Genomic DNA, 18,376 nt, shown 5'->3' with positions numbered 1-18,376 from the left:
GTAATGTAGTTTAACAGTTAAGGAAAATTAACTCTTCCTTTATTCAGTGTTCGTCCTAATTCTTTTGGGTCCCCAATTCACTTTACTGTCTGGTTAAGATCAACATTTTCTAACTTAGTTCACTTTAATACCTTAGATTCATCAGTTTCTTTTACATTAATAATTGCTTTGGATAAAATTATTTCTAAATCATGTTAATTGCTAAAAGATCACTTCAGGAATAATTATTCTAATTGGCCTTATTGCAGAAGAAGCAAAATAGGAGAGACAAGGGCATTACTTTTACAAATATTCTGAGTAATAAGGGGAATGGACAATATTGTAAACCAGTATTGTTGTGTGCTATCTTGGGTCCTGGTCCTCAGTGTGAGCTCTTTATACAGTTCAAACCCAGAAATGAGCGAAAAAAAGAATCTTTGACTATAAAATGTTTGACTAATTATGGTGAAATTCTCTAAATGGACCAGTGACACACTATACCAATAATGTATTTCTTATTTATAATATGACCTATGTGTCTATATCATGAAATAATTAGAATTTATGCCTGTAAGACCTCACTTCTCTTCCTTAATGTCTCTTTAATTGGTAGATGAGTTTGAAAAGATGCTCAGTAGTCTTTTTCTGAGGCAAATTTGAGTTCATGATAAACTCTGTCAGTATAAATGGAATTTTTTAAGGCTATAGATGTTAATATCTGTAGGTATTTGGAACATCAGTACTAGAATAGAAAGGAAGTTACTGGTAGACAGGAGAAGTCCTTTCAGGTCCCCCACAAAGAACAGAGCCACAGAACTGTTCTACTTATAGTAATTCATCAAGTTTACTGCCCTTAAATTTCACTGTAGTCATATCAGCTCTTGCAGCTTATGTTTTGCCTTATAAATTAGAAGTAACAGGTAAAGCATTGCTGACCCCTTCTAGTTTATGTCTTAGGGAACCAACTGGTAATGAGTATTGTTCTCACTGACATGAAAGAAAAGACTTTTCTGTTTGCTTTTCTGCTACAATTCTATTATAATTTTACCCTAGAGCATTTTCCTGTGATTGTGATGGATGTGATATAATAAACATAATGGAAAATTCTAAGGCCATCAAATTACTGATTCAAGATGGGTAATTAATACTGGAGTGCATTTGCATGGGTGCTGAGGTGTCTGTGTTTACAGTAGGTTTATGTGTTCTGTGCTCTGAGTGATGTTGTCATAGTGCTGTGTGTAAACTGTGCTGTGTCAGGAATTGGGGGTTTGGATGGGGCTCTCTAATTTGGGTACTATTTATGTTAAATTGTAAATGATGATGTAGTATGGGATACTGTGATATTTTAAGTGATCATTGCCTTTTCTGCTGTACAATATGACCCTTCTCATCTCTCTCATTCATTTTGCATGCCTCTGCTCACTTCTGTACAGCCACAGTTGAGGCTATTGAGGCTGAAAAAGGTATGATCAGAGTCCTTGTGCTGGGCAGAGATCTGTGGTGTGTGGGTGGGCATCAGAGAATGTCCTGTGGGTGTGTTTTACTCCTAGCTTTTACAGCCCAAGATGAATCAGACTCACTGATTCATCAAGTTTAGAAGCCTTGCAGCCCTCTTTTTTTAATTTTTCATTTTTAAATCAGAAGGGCTGATGTCTATGGTGACAGTCTTTTTCTTTTTTCCGGTGTAATATGCAATCAGAAAGTAATGTTTCTGATTTCTTTAGAGTATAGCATGTTATGCTATACAGTATAGCTTTATAAAGTTGCCTGTTTTAATGGAAATTGCCAAACTGACCTGCAAATAGAGATCTGTTCCATATTTTGCATGATTCTATGCTACTCAGATTTTTTTTCCCTAAGTGAATCCTCCTCTAGGTATAGGTGTGAGTTTGTTTTTACAAACTAGTGTGCCTGACTGAGAATACAGGAACTGTCACTATAATGATTTTCTTTTTTCTTTTTTGGCTGCAGTTTGGGCTATAGTTTATGGATAAGATTATGTTCATATATATATGTGTTGGCTTGGTATTTCACATTCCTCAGTGTTTGTAGCCCCAGCCATTTGTTTGGTTCATGTGCCAGACTAAGACCTAAGGATTGCAGATATTAAGCAACCAGATTATAACCAGTGGTTTGAAAATATTTCCTATGAACACTTTAATAATGGAGGATGCATCATTCTAGATGAAGTGAATGAGAAACCATACAATTGGTGGAGAATTGCCATTTATTTTGATTTGAGTTTCCAAAGACTGTGCAGTATGGCCAATGAATTAAGGAGAACATCTTCTAAATTACGAGATTATAAATAATTTTTTGCTATCAGCCATACACAGATCTAATTCTTGGAGGCACTTCCCACCTTTTTAATGTTATATTGGTGGTGATGGGCTGACCTTGACCTCCAAGATAGTTCTGATCTACTGTATTTTAACCTTTCTTTAACTCTTTCTCCTCCCAAGCTCTTGGTACAGATTTGTATATTGAGGATTAACCTTGTTTAGCCTCCTCACTTGCCCCTACTCTCATTGCTGCCTTACTGTGATAGTCACTGGTGATCTTAGGGACTGATGTAGGAGATAATTGGTATAGTAGAAGTCAGACTGAGACCCTGAGACGATTGCCTGGAGGTTGATTTTGGGGGCAGGAGAGGGTTAACATTTTTTTTGTATTTTTATTTTTTGGAAGGCTTTGCTAACACTTGTCACCTATAAAGCTATGATGTTTATATTTAGGTTTAAACATTTCACATTTTAAGGGAAGACTGAAATGAGGATAGGATTCAGTTAAAGTAAGATTTATGTGTTGCTACTTACAGCTACTAATTTCTTTCTTCTTAAAAATCATTAATTATGTTTTTGAAATCTCAGAAATGTTTTTCAATTACTGACTTATCAAATTTGCATTTTATTAAGCAATACGAGGATTCTCTCCACCACATAGAATCTGCAGTTTTGAAGAGGCAAAGGGTTTGGATAGGATCAATGAGAGAATGCCACCTCGGAAAGATGCTGTACAGCAAGATGGTTTCAATTCTCTGAACACCGCACATGCCACTGAGAACCACGGGACGGGCAACCATACTGCCCAGTGACCCACGACTTCCCAGGGACTCTCACATCTCGGGCCCCAAATGGACAGATCACCCGAGGAGCTGGAGGGGTCGGCCAAGCTGACTGTAAATTTCACAGTCTCTCTGAAGAAACCATTGTGCTTCTGAGACCCTAGCCCCCTTCCTGGATGGAGGCTTGAGGGCCCTGGGACATGTGCTATCTGATAAGATTGGGTCATCGCTGCCAAGGTGGAGAGCAGTGAGCAAGGGGCTTGGGGCAATTTCCAGTGGAGGGCATCCACACCTCCATTTTATGCTTGTGGTTCACACATTTAAGTTTACAAATCAGATTTCTTTTCCCCTTCAGTAGAATTAGGTTTTGTTTTTCAATCATGATTTCAAATGCAATCCTAAGAGCTAATGTGGACTTTTCTTTTTCCATGAAATGTCTTTAAAGGATGAATTAGCATGGTCTTAAAATACATTTCTGAGGTTACTAGCTGTATTTTGAATTGTGAGCAAAATGCCGAGAAACCCAGTTGGCATTTATACAAAATGTTGACCTCAGGTCTATAGTTCTTAAATGTGGCTAATTCTGTAACATAGTCTTGGTATTTTTTAATTATGAATGCATATCCTATTTCCAGGCAGGCTCTCTTACTTGAACACAAATCCAAAAACTAATTTAGAGTCTTTTTTGCCCAGATCTTTTAAGACTTACACCCCAGAGATTTAAGAAGAAAACCTCTAAATTTCAAAATTATGAAGAATTACAGAATTACTCATTTAAGGTACTTTAAAAGAAGTTTGTACATTGTCAAAGTAAATTTTAATTCAAATCATGTCTGTAAAACTTGACGTATTTTGTGTATGCATGTTTTCATTTTGCAAATATTTAATATATAGACCTATGATGTACAGGTACGACATGTATAGGTTACCTAGATGTTATGAGAAATTTTAGTTTATTGTGAGTACTCAAGTTGCTTAAAGAGCCACCAGGGTGATTTGCTGCTGGCTTTCTATCATTTTTATGTTTTAATGCAAAGGAAATTTTAAAATGTTCTGGAAGTGTTTTTGATTAAGCAATGCAGCCTAGAAGCAATGGTTCTGTTCAGTCATTCAGATGTTAGTGGAAGCATAAAAGTCAAGACTGCATGTTGAAACCTTTCTTTTGATAGTTACTGAACTGCTTGGTTAAACTAAATGGAACCATGTGCTAATTTTTCACAATTATTGACCTGTATTGATTGCCACTGTAGTTTGGTATTTCCCTTTACTTTGGTGGCCTGCTTCCCTCATGCCCTGGAATACAACTCAGAGCTCCAGGCAGCGGAACCATCTATTGTTTTGTTTGCCAGAAAGTGCACCCTGTATGGTCTCCTGTCTAAGTTGGAAATATTATGCATGTGCAGGACTATTCGAGTATTTTATAAACAGTAGCACACAATAAATTCCATGCATGGGCCGCTGCTCCTATCTCTGTGTTGGGTTTTATTTGGAAGATGCAATCTGATTTGTCCTTTTGATGCAAATCAGAAAATCCTGTTACTAGAGCTGGGATGTCCTCCGGAGATTATCTCGTGGATAGTTCATGGTAATTTGATTAATTAAATTCTTTATAAATTTTGCCTTAAAAAAAACTTTTGTTATATACTTGTTTTACATGAGCATTAGTAACTGAGCACTAGAGGACTTTGAATGCCTACTGTAGGCCTCCTAAATCTAATATTTAAGATCACTGTTTATTATCTTTTAATTGAAAGAAAATATGTTATTGTCTAGAATTTTGTTATAGTGGTATTGGGAATTTACTGGGTGTTCTAACAATAAGAAAAATATTAGTAATAATTGCATTTTCCTATCATTCCTTTCTTCTTTGTCATAATCACAATAAGTATAGGATTTTGCACATTGAGGGATATTAGGATATTGCTCAAAATTATATAATCATACAATAACTTGAATTATAGTTCTCAACAATAATTACAATGAGATATATTATAAAACATTAAGTCAAAATATAGGCAGGGCACAGTGGCTCATGCCTGTAATCCAAACACTTTGGGAGGCTGAGACAGAGGATTGCTTGAGCCTAGGAGCTCATGGTTGCAGGCTGTGTTGAGCTATGATTGTACCACTGTACTCCAGCCTGGGTGACAGAGTGAGACCCCATCCCTTAAAAACAAACAAAATATATGTAAATATATTAGGCAAGTGCGCGTGCACACACACACACACACACACACGCTTGCCTAATTCCAGGTAACAAACAGAACTTCTCAAATTGTTTCTTTTTTCTTTTTCTTTTGCTTTTTTTTTTTTTTTTTTTGAGACGGAATCTCTGTCTGTCACCCAGGCTGGAATGCAGTGGCATGCTCTTGGCTCACTGCAACCTCCGCCTCCTGGGTTCAAGCAATTCTCCTGCCTCGGCCTCCCAAGTACCTGGGACTACAGGTGCCCACCACCACGCCTGGCTAATTTTTGTATTTTTAGTAGAGATGGGGTTTCACCATGTTGGCCAGGCTGGTCTCAAACTCCTGACCTCCTGATCCGCCCACCTCAGCCTCCCAAAGTGCTGGGATTACAGGCGTCAGCCACTGCACCCGGCCACAAATTGTTAATTATTATAACTCTCTGCTTGCCAAAATATTAACTTACAAAGCAGTCCATGAGTTGGCTCTAAAGTTATTATGCATTGCATACCTTAAAGATTGTTGTCGATGTTGTTTATGAAAGTTGCATACCTTAAAGATTGTTGTCGATGTTGTTTTATGAAAGCTATTCAGTAAAGAGTTTATCTGGCTAAAATAGACCCAATAGAAAAATTAAAAAGTAAATAAGAATTTAACTAGTATATCAGGTGCCAGGAACTTTCCTAGCCCTTAGGTACATAACTAGCATTATATAGTGTTTGTGGGAATCATGGGTGAGCATTAAGTACTATTAGCAAAAAAACTATGGATTGATGGTAAAAATTAAGAGGAAAATAAGAGAAAGGAACCAAACTCAGGAAAAGCAAAATACCTGAAGAGTGATAAAGTATCACATAGTGCCTCACAGACCACTTCCTACATGTTGAATAGGAACCTCTTTCTAGTCTTTCTTCATAATTCATTTCACAGCATACCATTTATTAAGATTTTTTAAATGCAACTCATGATGAATACAAATTGTGAAAAGTTCAGACTTCGTAACTTTAAATGTTTACCAGAGCAAGTCATAGTGATAGTAAAATATAAGTATTCAACATCAAAGTTTTTCTATATTACTATTCTCCTTTATATTCATTGACAACTTCTGAATTAGAAAAGTCAATCTCTGATGTCTTGTATCTTCTGCAGTTCAGCCATTATTAACAGAACTCAAAACATTTGAGGTTCTCAGATAAATTTTGAAGCCTGTTAAATTTGAAGTTGGCCTGAAACTTTTGCACAAAGTGAATTACCCCTATTTTATTTAGGGTTTTTGCCTATTGCAACTGATTTTCCTTTATCCACAGCTATTCTACATAATGTTAAGCAGTGTTTGGTTGAATCCTTAACACTTTTCTTCCACCTTCCCTGCATGTAGTTTGTACTTTTTACAGTTTGGGGTTCTTGTGTGGATTTGATTTGCCACATTCCGGGACCTCATTGCGAGTGATTCTGTTCCCCAGTTTGATGATGTTCAAAGAAGCAGGTAAGTGAGAGCTGGGGTCAGATATAAGCAGAAAGTCAGAACTTTTTTATTTAAAAATTTAAAAAAATTTTTTGAGGGTAAGAAAGATCTTGCAGTCTTTTAGGACCACTGCCCTAACAACTTCAGATAGGCTAGCTGTAAGTAGAAAGAAGCTAGGACTGTGGAATTGAATTTCCTGGATCAGCTGCAATTACAAGGAGGATAAGAGAATGGTTGAGCTGATTCTTTTCTATTTTCTTTTCCTAGAAATAGTATGTATTTTTAGTCATTAACTAGTATTTTGGTTTTGTTTAATATCCCAGAAGCATTTATTCCTCTCTTAATACAGGTAAAGTGCTCCTGATGACTCTCTCACTCAGAGAGTTATCTTACCCTTCTTTCAGGGAAAGTGAATTTTACAAGTTAATTCTGCATGTTTCCCCTACAACTGATTTCATTCTGTACCATTAAATGGCCATTTATTTTCTCCCTTCTACTTAATCCAAGATTGGACATTGTTGAGTTTTGTTTGAACAATGTTTATTATGCTGAAAAAGGACACCAGGCCTGGGGGAACTCATCCTGTGTCTAGATCAACAAACAGAACTCCAGAGGGTCCTCTGGTTCCTCCCACTTGGTTGGAAAGGTGCTTACCCTTTCCAATCAAATATTGACTTCTGCACTAATCCAAAGGGTTTTCTTCTGAAGCTGTAAACTGAGAACAGAAATATTGCCTTGAGTGAGAGAAGTCTAGGAAGCAGCAGGTTTCATTTTTTGTCAGCCTGCCTGGCCTTTACTTGGCTAACACTTGGGAGTGTTGACAGTCCTGAGCCCTCTTGGCAGAGAACAAAGGTTAGAGAGAAGCCCTCAGGCAGGGGGACAGATCCCTCTTTGCCTCATTAGGGAGAATTCAGCCTTGTCTGTCTGGTTGGCAGGGCACACTTAATCACTGAGACTCAGCATTTCAGCAGTTTGCAAAGGAAAGTGATATGAAGGGACAGCTGCAAGTAAGCCACAACCTAGATCTGAAGAGATCAAGCACTCATTTCACTTGGAGGAAAGAGAGAAGGAAGGAAGCTGAGGACTTAGCAGGGTAAGTTTTTTTTTTCCGTCAACCTGTCTGCTTGCTTAGTTTATAATTGAGTAAAGTATTTATCACCCCACGCAGTGTTAATCACTGATTAAACAGCTGAATGTGGCCATAATTACAGTGTCCTTAATGTATTTCTCCTTCTCTTTTCCTACCCCCTTATTAAGGATCTCCAATGACCAGTTTCAGTCTTCCTTCTCCCTACCTCTCCAAAGACGTTTTGCATTTTTTGGTGACTTACAGAAAATTAGATGAGCACTCCTTATCTGGAGATAGTGAAAATATTACTGTAGTTTAGGTGAAACTTGGGACTCTTGGTGGTAAAGAAGAAGATGGGAAACCTAGGTCTAGGAATAGATTAATATTTTGTCTTGAATTTGGACATGAAGGATAAAAGTTTTTCTAGGCAATCAAGATCATGTCTCCTCTCCAGTTCTTGGTGTTGGTGTTCTCTCTCTTATACTGGGACTAAATTAGAGCCTAAGTCACTGGGGATGGCTAGAAAAAAATGAAAGGGAATCCCTTTCTAAGTGGAGAACATTCTAGACTCTGGAAAGTTCAAAGAGCTTACTGCAATTCTTTCCAGCTTCTCCTGTGAGTCCCCTGTTTTTTCCTTTGTTTCTCTCAGTTTATAACCTGTGAACAGGGAGTAGCCTGGGGCTCTTTACAGGAGATTTAGAACCAGGGAAGCTGTGTCTGGGCCTGGGGTATACAAACTCAAACATGAACCTGATGATGTATATAGATGCAGATCAAAGACCTGGCTTCTCACCCACCTTCTTACTTGTCTGCCAGAAAGCTAACTCATTTGTATCATGAACGTTGTGCTCTAGACACAGAGGAGACTGTGACATTAGGGATTTTTACCACCACTCCTCTTCCTCAAACTGTGTGATCCTTTTGCTTTCTGACCAGTTCAGCCAACTCCCAGATTGCCAAGAGCTAATCTTCCTTTAGAGGAAGACCTCACCTTGGAAATGCGGAAAAGTAAAGCAGTACCTTTCTGACCTTAAGTGGCTTGCTTCCATTGCAGCAAAAAGGCTTATGTTTTAACTTCAGGGAGATATCTATTATAAATTCTGGGATTTAAGACCCTAGAGTTGTCTCAAATCACACTTTCCTTCCATACCTATTTAAAAAAAAAAAAAGTCATTCTTTCAAGGTTTAAGAAAGTGGTGTCTTGGCCGGGCGCCGTGGCTCATGCCTGTAATCCCAGCACTTTGGGAGGTCGAGGTGGGTGGATCACGAGGTCAGGAGTTCGAGACCAGCCTGACCAACATGGTGAAACCCCATCTCTACTAAAAATACAAAAATTAGCTGGGCATGGTGGCGCGAGCCTGTAATCCCAGCTACTCAGGAGGCTAAGGCAGGAGAATCACTTGAACCCGGGAGGTGGAGGTTGCAGTGAGCCAAGATCGCACCACTGCACTCCAGCCTGGGTGACAGAGTGAGACTCTGTCTCAAAGAAAGAAAGAAAAAGAAAATGTTATCTTGCCTGAGGCAGGTGGGTAGAGTAGATAAATGCTTTTTGTAGAATGGCAGTGATTCTGAAAATGCAATGAGAATGTGAGGTGATTAAAAGTGGAGGACAGAATGAGGTTAGTTGTTGGAAATTGGGTCCTAAAGTGTGAAGGGCAATTCCATTTACTCTTTTGGTAAAAGGACATGACCCTTAAACCCTAAGATAATCTAATATCATTAGGTCCAATTTCTTCATTGAAGGTAATATATAGGATATGGTATACAGATGAGCTTGACTATTTCTGTTCTGTGGACTCTGAAACCATCTATTCACCCATGGGATAAGGGGAGACATTAAGAGGGTGGATGGAAACATAAGGATGAGGAGATAGAAAGTACAAAGGAAAATACAAATTTGTTCCTCCATTAACCTGAGGACAGGTTTTTAAGAGTCATGTTGTCAGATATGGATATGAGCTGGATAATTCTGGGAGCTTTTTGTTTATTTTTGCCACCTGCATACACCTCAGCTGCATGATGATTCTGAGGTTTTTCCTAACAGATCTGATCTAGAAGGATCAAATGTCAGATCATTTTTGTAACAAAACATGATCCCTGGTTTGAACTTTAACAGTTTCCTCATTCACACTGCCAGCGTTTTTAATCCTCTGTTATTTCTCTGTACCTGAAGACAATCTGGGGATTAATAACTTTTTAGCCTCTCAGTCTCTATGAATACCTTCCTTCCTTCCTTTTTTAATCGAAGTGAAAATCATATAACATAAAATTAATAATTTTAAAGTGAGCAATTAAATGGCATTTAGTGTATTCACGGTATTGTTCAACCATCAATTTTGTCTTGTTCCAAAACATTTTTATCACCCCAAAAGAAAACCCCATAACCATTAAGCAGTTACTCCCCATTTTCCCTTCCACCCAGCCCTTAGCAACTACCAATCTGCTTTCTGTCTCTGGGTTTACCTATTCTGGATATTTCATAGAAATGGCATCATACAACATGTATACAACATTTTGTGTCTGGCTTTCTTCACTTAGTATAATTTTTTTTGAAGTTCCTCTACATTGTAGTGTGTATCACTATTTCATTTCTTTTTATAGCTGAATAATATACATCTTCATATGTATATTTATATCCCAATTTGTTTATCCATTTATCCATTGATGGACCTTTGGGTTGTTTCTACCTTGTAGCTGTTGTGAATAGTGCTGCTATGAACATTCACATATAAGTATTGGTTTGAGTATCTGTTTTTAAATATTTTGGGCACATAGCTAAGAATGAAATTTCTGGTTATATAGTAATATTATGTTAACTTTTTGGGGAACTGCCGTACTGTTTTCTATAGTGGTGGCACCATTTTACATTCTCACCTGCAGTGTACGAGGGTTCAAATTACTCCATATCCTCATCAACACTTGTTATTATTATTTTTTTTTTTATAATAGCCATACTAGTGGGTATGAAGTAATATCTCACTGTGGTTCTGATTTGCATTTTCCTAATGACTATTGAGCATATTTTCTTGTGTTTATTGTCCATTTGCATATATTCTTTGGGAAAATGCCTATTCACATGTTATGCCCAATTTTTTAGTTGGGTTGTTTGGTGGTTTTTTTGTTTGTTATTGAGTTGTGGGAATTCTTTATATATTTTGAATACTAACCCCTTATCAGATATATGGTGTGCAAATATTTTCTTCCATTCTTGGGGTGTCATTTGACTCTGTTGTTAGTTTAGCATCCTTTGATGCACAAAAGTTTTTAATTTTGCTGTCCAATTTATCTATTTTGGTGGTGGTGGTGTTGCCTGTGCTTTTGGTGTCATATCCTAGAAATTATTGCCAAACCTATGTCATGAACCTTTCCCCATAGACTTTTATAGTTTTACTTCTTAAGTTTAGGTCTTTATACTTTAAACATTCAAACTCGAGTCATTCTATTTCATTAATTTGCAGAATGTTTCTGTCTATATTTCTGTGTTTATTCTCTCCTCTGTGCTTAGAATTTATTTTTTCCCTATTTCCAAGTATTCAAAGTATTCCCATCTTTCAAGGTCTATTCCAACTGCCACCTGCTTCATGAAGAAAGCCACTGAAGAGATTCTCGCCCACTGAAGAGATTTTCTTCTTCTGATCTCCCATTAGTGCTTTAGTTGCACTTTTCTGGTTGGATTTATATAGTACCTTATAGTCTACATCTAATCTCCCTACAAGACATTTAGATATATATTTCTCATATTTGCTTCTATATATAGTGTTTCGCAAATGATTTCATCTGTTTATCAGTAAATATATATTACATGAATGGACATTTTAATTTTTCTCATATGGTCCTTTCTGTTTACTCAGCTCTTATGGAAGGCATGGCAGAAGATGAGACAGGGAAAGAGGACAGCACAGAGTCACAGCCAGATAGTGACTGAGTGTAGGCTTACTTCTACCTCAAAACTTACCACTTTAGGAAATTTTTCTGACTTGCTTGACTACATAACTCTTAGTGCACGTTTTATATTACATTTAATTTTTACTTCTTGGCTTATTGCTTATACATGTGATAATAGGTCTTTCAAAATAAATGTTTTATCTCTCTATATTAAACTGTCTAACTCTCCAATTGGATGGTCACTTTAGAGAATTAAAACTTCTATTGCTTTTTCCTCTTTTAAATTGAGTTTTAAAATACATTAAAGCTATATTAATATTTTCTCCTTATTAAAAAAGTCAAACATTACAGGTAAGTATACAGTTCCGTTTGATCAGCCCAGTTCCTATTTAACTGCCTTCTTAAACTATTCAGAGTGAATCACTGTTACCAGTTTTCTTTTTTTTTTTGAGACAGAGTTTTGCTCTTGTTGCCCAGGCTGGAGTGCAATGGTGCGATCTCGGCTCACCGCAACCTCCGCCTCCTGGGTTCAAGCAGTTCTCCTGCCTCAGCCTCCCAAGTAGCTGGGATTATAGGCACCCACCACCACGTCCAGCTAATTTTTTGTATTTTTAGTAGAGATGGGGTTTCACCATGTTGGCCAGGCTGGTCTTGAACTCCTGACCTCAGGTGATCCGCCCGCCTCAGCCTCCCAAAGTGCTGGGATTACAGGCGTGAGCCACCACGCCCAGCTGTTACCAGTTTTCTATGGGCCCTGCCAAATCTTTTTTGATGCATTTACTTATATATATATATGTGTGTGTGTATATATATATAATGTATAGGACTTATATGTGTAAATTATATTCATATAAAATTACTTCTTCTTGGCTGGGTGTGGTGGCTCAAGCCTGTAATCCTGGCATTTTGGGAGGCCAAGGTGGGTGGATCACCTGAGGTCAGGAGTTTGAGACTAGCCTGACCAACATGGTGAAACCCCATCTCTACTAAAAAATACAAAAATTAGCCGGGCATGGTGGCGCCTGCCCGTAGTCCCAGCTACTCGGGAGGCTGAGGCAGGAGAATCGCTTGAACCTAGGAGGTGGAGTGAGCTGAGATTATGCTGCTGCACTCCAGCCTGGGCGGCAGAGCAAGACTCTGTCTCAAACAACAACAACAACAACAAATTACTTCTTCCCTATTTTCCACAGCTGCCTATGGTGATCAATAACCAGTAAATACTGAATAAATCTTACTGATAACCTGGGTCTGAGAGACTGGAATGAGAAATGAAAGGTCAAGCATATGAAAATACTTCACAAGTGTCCAGCTTGTAAAATTCCATTCCATGTCTATTCTGCATATAATCTCCAGGTATCACTGGACAGGCCATGGCTCCACGGTCCCGGCGACGAAGGCACAAGAAACCTCCCTCATCAGTGGCTCCCATCATCATGGCCCCAACCACAATTGTGACCCCTGTGCCTCTGACCCCCTCAAAACCTGGCCCTAGCATTGACACACTTGGCTTCTTCTCCTTGGATGATAATGTTCCTGGCCTATCGCAGCTGATCCTTCAAAAGCTGAACATGAAAAGCTATGAAGAATATAAGTGAGTGACCAGCTCTATGGAAAAGGGATATATTGTCTCTGGTAGAAGTAAATTTCAGAAGGTGGAGAGGGAGTACAGTTTGGTGAATATGGAGTATTTGCAATAAGAGATTTTCTCATCCTTTTGCCAGTTACTATATTACTATAAAAGAAGAAATATTCACTTAAGTGAAAAATGATGGCAGTGGGAGACATAGGAGTAAGTGGAAATGTGTAGGAGACAAGATGGGGGGCATGAGAGATTTTGGAGATATTCCTTTCCCCATTGTCATTCCTTCTCCATGCTGTCTCTGCAGGTTGGTGGTAGATGGGGGTACCCCCGTATCAGGCTTTGGATTTCGATGTCCTCAAGAAATGTTCCAGAGGATGGAAGACACATTTCGATTCTGTGCTCACTGTAGAGCACTCCCTAGTGGGCTTTCAGACTCCAAGGTTCTCCGGCACTGTAAGAGGTGACTTGTTGGGGGCTAATAGGGAGACATTCAGAAATGATCCTGTATTAGCCGGGCATGATGACTCATGCCTGTAATTCCAGCACCTTGGGAGGCCGAGGCAGGTGGATCACATGAGGCCAACCTGGCCAACACGACAAAACCCTGTCTCTACTAAAAATACAAAAATTAGCCTGGTGTGGTGGCACACACCTGTAGTCTCAGCTACTCGAGAGGCTGAGGTGGGAGAATTGCTTGAACCCAGGAGGCAGAGGTTGCAGTGAGCCAAGATTGCACACTGCACTCCAGCCTGGATGACAGAGCAAGACTCTGTCTCAAAAAAAAAAAAAAAAAAAAAAAAAAGCAATGACCTTCTACTACAACCTCATTCCAAGAGGAAAGATCTGAAAGTTTTCAAAATAACCTAAGACTTAGGTCCTCATTTTTTGTCACCCAGGCTACAGAGATTAGAACAGTGTTCTAATCCTGCTTATTTTTGGTGTTATTGGGAAGTGAGACAAGAAACCACAATACAATCCTCTCTGTCTCTCTCTCGAATACTCAAGGAGTAAGACTACATTTGTTCTGGGGAGGTGGAGGTTGAACCATACCTGTTAAGAGAGGACAGCTGCAAACTCGTGGTGTTTTTTCTAAAAGTGATATAAAAAGTGAGTTGTTCCAGATAGAGAGTAAGGTATCACTCTGTCTGGCAGAATAATTATATTCCCAATCCCTCCTGCCTTGTCTGCCAAATGTAGTCCCCAAAATTGGTGCATCAGCTGTCATTCCTCTCCCTACCTTCCTTACCCATTCACCATCCTAGGTGCAGGAATAGCAGTTCCTTTCCTCAGATAACCCCAATCATATTTATAGTATAAGAACTATTTCTCTCTCATTCTCTCAGGTGCAGAAATGTCTATTACTGTGGTCCAGAGTGCCAGAAGTCAGACTGGCCCGCACACAGGAGGGTTTGTCAAGAGCTTCGTCTTGTGGCTGTGGACCGTCTCATGGAATGGCTTCTGGTCACAGGTGGAGTGGTGGTGTTGAGGATCTCTGCCATAATGGTCATAGTTGATTGCATTTAAAGGAAGATACAAAATCATATTGTTATGAAAAAATGAGGAAGTGGGGCAAAGGATGGGGCACCCCCGCTCACAGGTTGGCAGAGTGAACATGGAGGGAATATTGATCATTAGTGAGGGGGAAATTTTGAAGCCAGGAAAGCATTAGGTTACTTCTTACTTCTTCTTTCCTACAGGTGATTTTGTCCTACCCTCAGGACCTTGGCCATGGCCACCTGAAGCTGTACAGGACTGGGACTCCTGGTTTTCTATGAAGGGGTTACACCTAGATGCTACATTGGATGCTGTGCTAGTTAGTCATGCCATGACCACCTTATGGGCCAGTGTAGGACGGCCAAGGCCAGACCCGGATGTCCTGCAGGCATCTTTGAAGCGGCTGCTGACAGATGTCCTGTCACGGCCCTTGACTCTAGGCCTAGGACTTAGGGCCTTGGGGATAGATGTTAGGAGGACTGGGGGAAGCACAGTGCATGTGGTTGGTGCTTCCCATGTGGAGACATTTCTTACTCGCCCAGGGGACTATGATGAGCTTGGTTACATGTTTCCTGGGCACCTTGGACTCCGTGTGGTCATGGTGGGTGTAGACGTAGCTACTGGCTTTTCACAGAGCACCTCAACTTCACCCCTGGAACCTGGCACAATTCAGCTTAGTGCCCACAGGGGCCTCTACCATGACTTCTGGGAGGAGCAAGTAGAGACCGGGCAGACACACCATCCAGATTTGGTGGCGGCATTCCATCCAGGTAAGAGTCATTGGTTCAGGGGAATAGAGGGTGGCTCCCCTGAGAATTTTCCATCCTGAATCTTCTGTCTTTGGAACCCCATTCATTTGGTCTCATTAAACACAATATGATGACAACTTTTCTTTTTTTTTTTTTCTTTTTTTTTTTTTGAGACGGAGTCTCGCTCTGTCACCCAGGCTGGAGTGCAGTGGCGCGATCTCGGCTCACTGCAAGCTCCGCCTCCCGGGTTCACGCCATTCTCCTGCCTCAGCCTCCCGAGTAGCTGGGACTACAGGCGCCCGGCTAATTTTTTGTATTTTTAGTAGAGGCGGGGTTTCACTGTGTTAGCCAGGATGATCTCGATCTCCTGACCTTATGATCCACCCGCCTTTGCCTCCCAAAGTGCTGGGATTACAGGCGTGAGCCACCGCGCCCGGCCTGATGACAACTTTTCTTGATAATTTGCCATATGTACTACACTTGGGTTCAGAATTTTTCATTGAAGAGTGGATGATGATGATGATGATAATGACTGGGGATAAGCAAGATGAGGGGTGGGGTACTCACAGTCAAAGAAATATCTTGCTCTTAGGGTCTGCTTTAGTCTTTCCCTATTCCCATTTTCATTTTTGTTCCATAGGTTTTCATTCCTCCCCAGACTTGATGGAGGCTTGGCTGCCCACCCTGCTGCTACTTCGTGACTATAAGATTCCTACATTGCTTACTGTTTACAGGTTTTGACCTCATCCTATTTGTGATACTTCCCTGACTTTACATCTCTCTTTATATAGATGAGCTCATTTTTGCCCCCCTCTTGCTCATCTACCTTCTGGTGAGGATGTTCTTCTTTTCTGCATATGGCTTTTTTATCCCCTTGGAACAGTCCTTTGCTAGTTAATGGAATATTTAATAAGACATTTGGGAGGGAAAGATAGCCCTTGCCTAGTCCAGCCTTAGGCAATTTGGGGGATGGGTGATTACAGAAATGTCAGGCTCTTGGGCAGTTTTTCCTTTATCTCTGTCACAATCAGTAGAGTAATTTTTCTTCTCTCTCTTCTACAGCCATCAGGAGTTGGTATCCTCTTTGCAGATTCTGGTGGAACTGGATACACACATCACTGCCTTTGGGGCTAATCCTTTCATGTCCCTCAAACCTGAACAAGTCTATTCCAGTCCCAACAAGCAGCCAGTATACTGCAGTGCATACTGTATCATGTTTCTTGGAAGCTCCTGTCAGCTGGATAATAGGCAATTAGAAGAGAAAGTGGATGGTGGGATTTAAATAGATCATAACTGGACATCTGGAAAATGGGGAGGTTGTGATGAAATTACCCTGCTAATGCCAGGTTCTTGCAAACTTTGAAAAACATTATATTCTAAACCTCATTTACTGTTTGGGTAAAAATTCTAAGCTGAATGAGAGTTTCTGTATAACATAACTGGTTTCTTTCTTTTTTTGAGATGGAGTCTTGCTCTGTTGCCCAGGCTGGAGTGCAGCGGCATGATCTCGGCTCACTGCAGCCTCCGCCTCCTGGGTTCAAGTGGTTCTCCTGCCTCAGCCTCCCTAGTAGCTGGGATTACAGGTGCACACCACCACACCTGGCTAATTTTTGTATTTTTAGCAGAGACAGGGTTTCACCATGTTGGCCAGGCTCGTATCAAACCCTTGACCTCAGGTGATCTGCCTGCCTCAACCTCCCAAAGTTCTGGGATTACAGGCATGAGCCACCATGCCCAGCCAATGTAACTGGTTTCTAAGAGTTTAGCCACAGTAGCTTCTAGAGATAGGAAATTAGATTTAGTGGGTGGGAAGAGGCCCTGATGCTGGTCTTTCCAGAGCTTATAGTTGCTAACACTTTTCTTTGTAAAGAAGTTTACCTTTTGACTGGAACCAGATGGCACTGAGAAAAAGAATGAGAACCACCTTATTCTTCTGAAAAAGACTTTCTTCTCATCCAGTAATTTGGGCTAAAAAATGGAAAGATGTTGATGACTTGAAGTGATGCAAGAATGGACAAGTCAGGGAAGTCATTGGGAACATGGATGAGGTTGTAAGCATTGGTACAGTGTCCTGTTTCCTGACTTTTTTGAGAGAAATGTCTACTTTTCCTGTTTTCTCTTGGGGACTTTTGACCCTAGAGTAGCCCTGGTGTTATATTTTAGATATCCCAAGCTATATCAGACTTTACCTGAATATACTGGAGTTACTTATTATCCCCCATTCTATACCCCAATAAACTCAGTTTGGGGCTTCTTAAGTCACTTGTTTTATTTCCTATTCACTGGCAAGTATTACTCATCTGCACATAACACCTCAAGACTGGAGGTTTCTCTCTTGCCAACAGAGTAATTAGCATCAGTTCTCTGGGTCTGCCACTCTGTCACACATTTGCCTCATGTCATCCTTTTCTTTTTTATTTCTTTTTCTTTTTTTCTTTTTGGAGACAGAGTCTTGCTCTGTCGCCAAGGCTGGAGTGCAGTGGCATTATCATAGCTCTTTGCAGCCTCAGACTCCTGGGCTCAAGTGATCCTTCCATCTCATCCTCTCAAGTAGTTGGGACTTACAGGTACATACCACCACGCCCAGCTAACTTTTTTTTTTTTTTTTTTCTCTAGAGACAGGGCCTCCTTGTGTTGCCCAGGCTGGTCTCAAACTCCTGGGCTCAAGCAATCCTCCCACCTCAGCCTGCCAGAGTGTTAGGATTACAGGCATGAGACACTGTGCCCAGCCAATGTCATCCTTTTCTCATCATACTCTCAGGATTAGGACATTTCCTGGGTATTCATTCCTACAATCTTGCCATGACTGTCTCTCACACACATATTACAGCCCATCACCCCAACACACACATACACATTCTATTGCCCACTCTAATAGGGATAATTTTAGAATTTCATATATTCAT

At 40.1% G+C, this 18,376-nt stretch overlaps 2 protein-coding genes across 14 annotated transcripts in view; both read left to right on the top strand.

Annotated features, from left to right (window-relative positions):
- The window catches only part of PPP3CB (protein phosphatase 3 catalytic subunit beta), a 59,070-nt gene extending 54,560 nt beyond the window's left edge, over nt 1-4,510 (top strand). For 9 of the 12 annotated variants that reach the window (XM_001142940.6, XM_009458714.4, XM_009458713.3 and 6 more), the window contains 2 exons: nt 1,413-1,442; nt 2,895-4,510. In XM_001142940.6, coding sequence (XP_001142940.1) covers nt 1,413-1,442; nt 2,895-3,073 — 209 coding nt within the window. In that variant the 3' untranslated portion in view covers nt 3,074-4,510. The remainder of the gene's footprint in view (nt 1-1,412; nt 1,443-2,894) is intronic. The other 3 variants (XM_508174.7, XM_009458717.3, XM_009458716.3) reach the window with 1 other exon arrangement.
- Nucleotide 4,511: 1 nt separating this feature from the next.
- Nucleotides 4,512-17,728, top strand: MSS51 (MSS51 mitochondrial translational activator). 2 transcript variants are annotated; one of them, XM_521694.7, is made up of 7 exons: nt 4,512-7,784; nt 12,999-13,236; nt 13,532-13,687; nt 14,571-14,695; nt 14,925-15,491; nt 16,111-16,204; nt 16,533-17,728. In XM_521694.7, exons 2-7 carry the CDS (start codon nt 13,016-13,018, stop codon nt 16,750-16,752), a joined length of 1,383 nt encoding a protein of 460 aa, XP_521694.2. In that variant the 5' UTR covers nt 4,512-7,784; nt 12,999-13,015; the 3' UTR covers nt 16,753-17,728. The 2 variants fall into 2 exon arrangements, with proteins under 2 accessions (XP_521694.2, XP_009456986.1); XM_009458711.5 differs by lacking the exon at nt 16,111-16,204 and having other exon boundaries at nt 16,533-16,822.
- Nucleotides 17,729-18,376: the final 648 nt, after the last annotated feature.

Source organism: Pan troglodytes, chromosome 8 (genome assembly GCF_028858775.2).
Source record: "Pan troglodytes isolate AG18354 chromosome 8, NHGRI_mPanTro3-v2.0_pri, whole genome shotgun sequence".
NCBI classification, from domain to species: Eukaryota; Metazoa; Chordata; class Mammalia; order Primates; family Hominidae; genus Pan; species Pan troglodytes.
The sequence above is the reverse complement of the archived record's forward strand: the minus strand, read 5'-3'. Positions and strand labels throughout refer to the sequence as shown.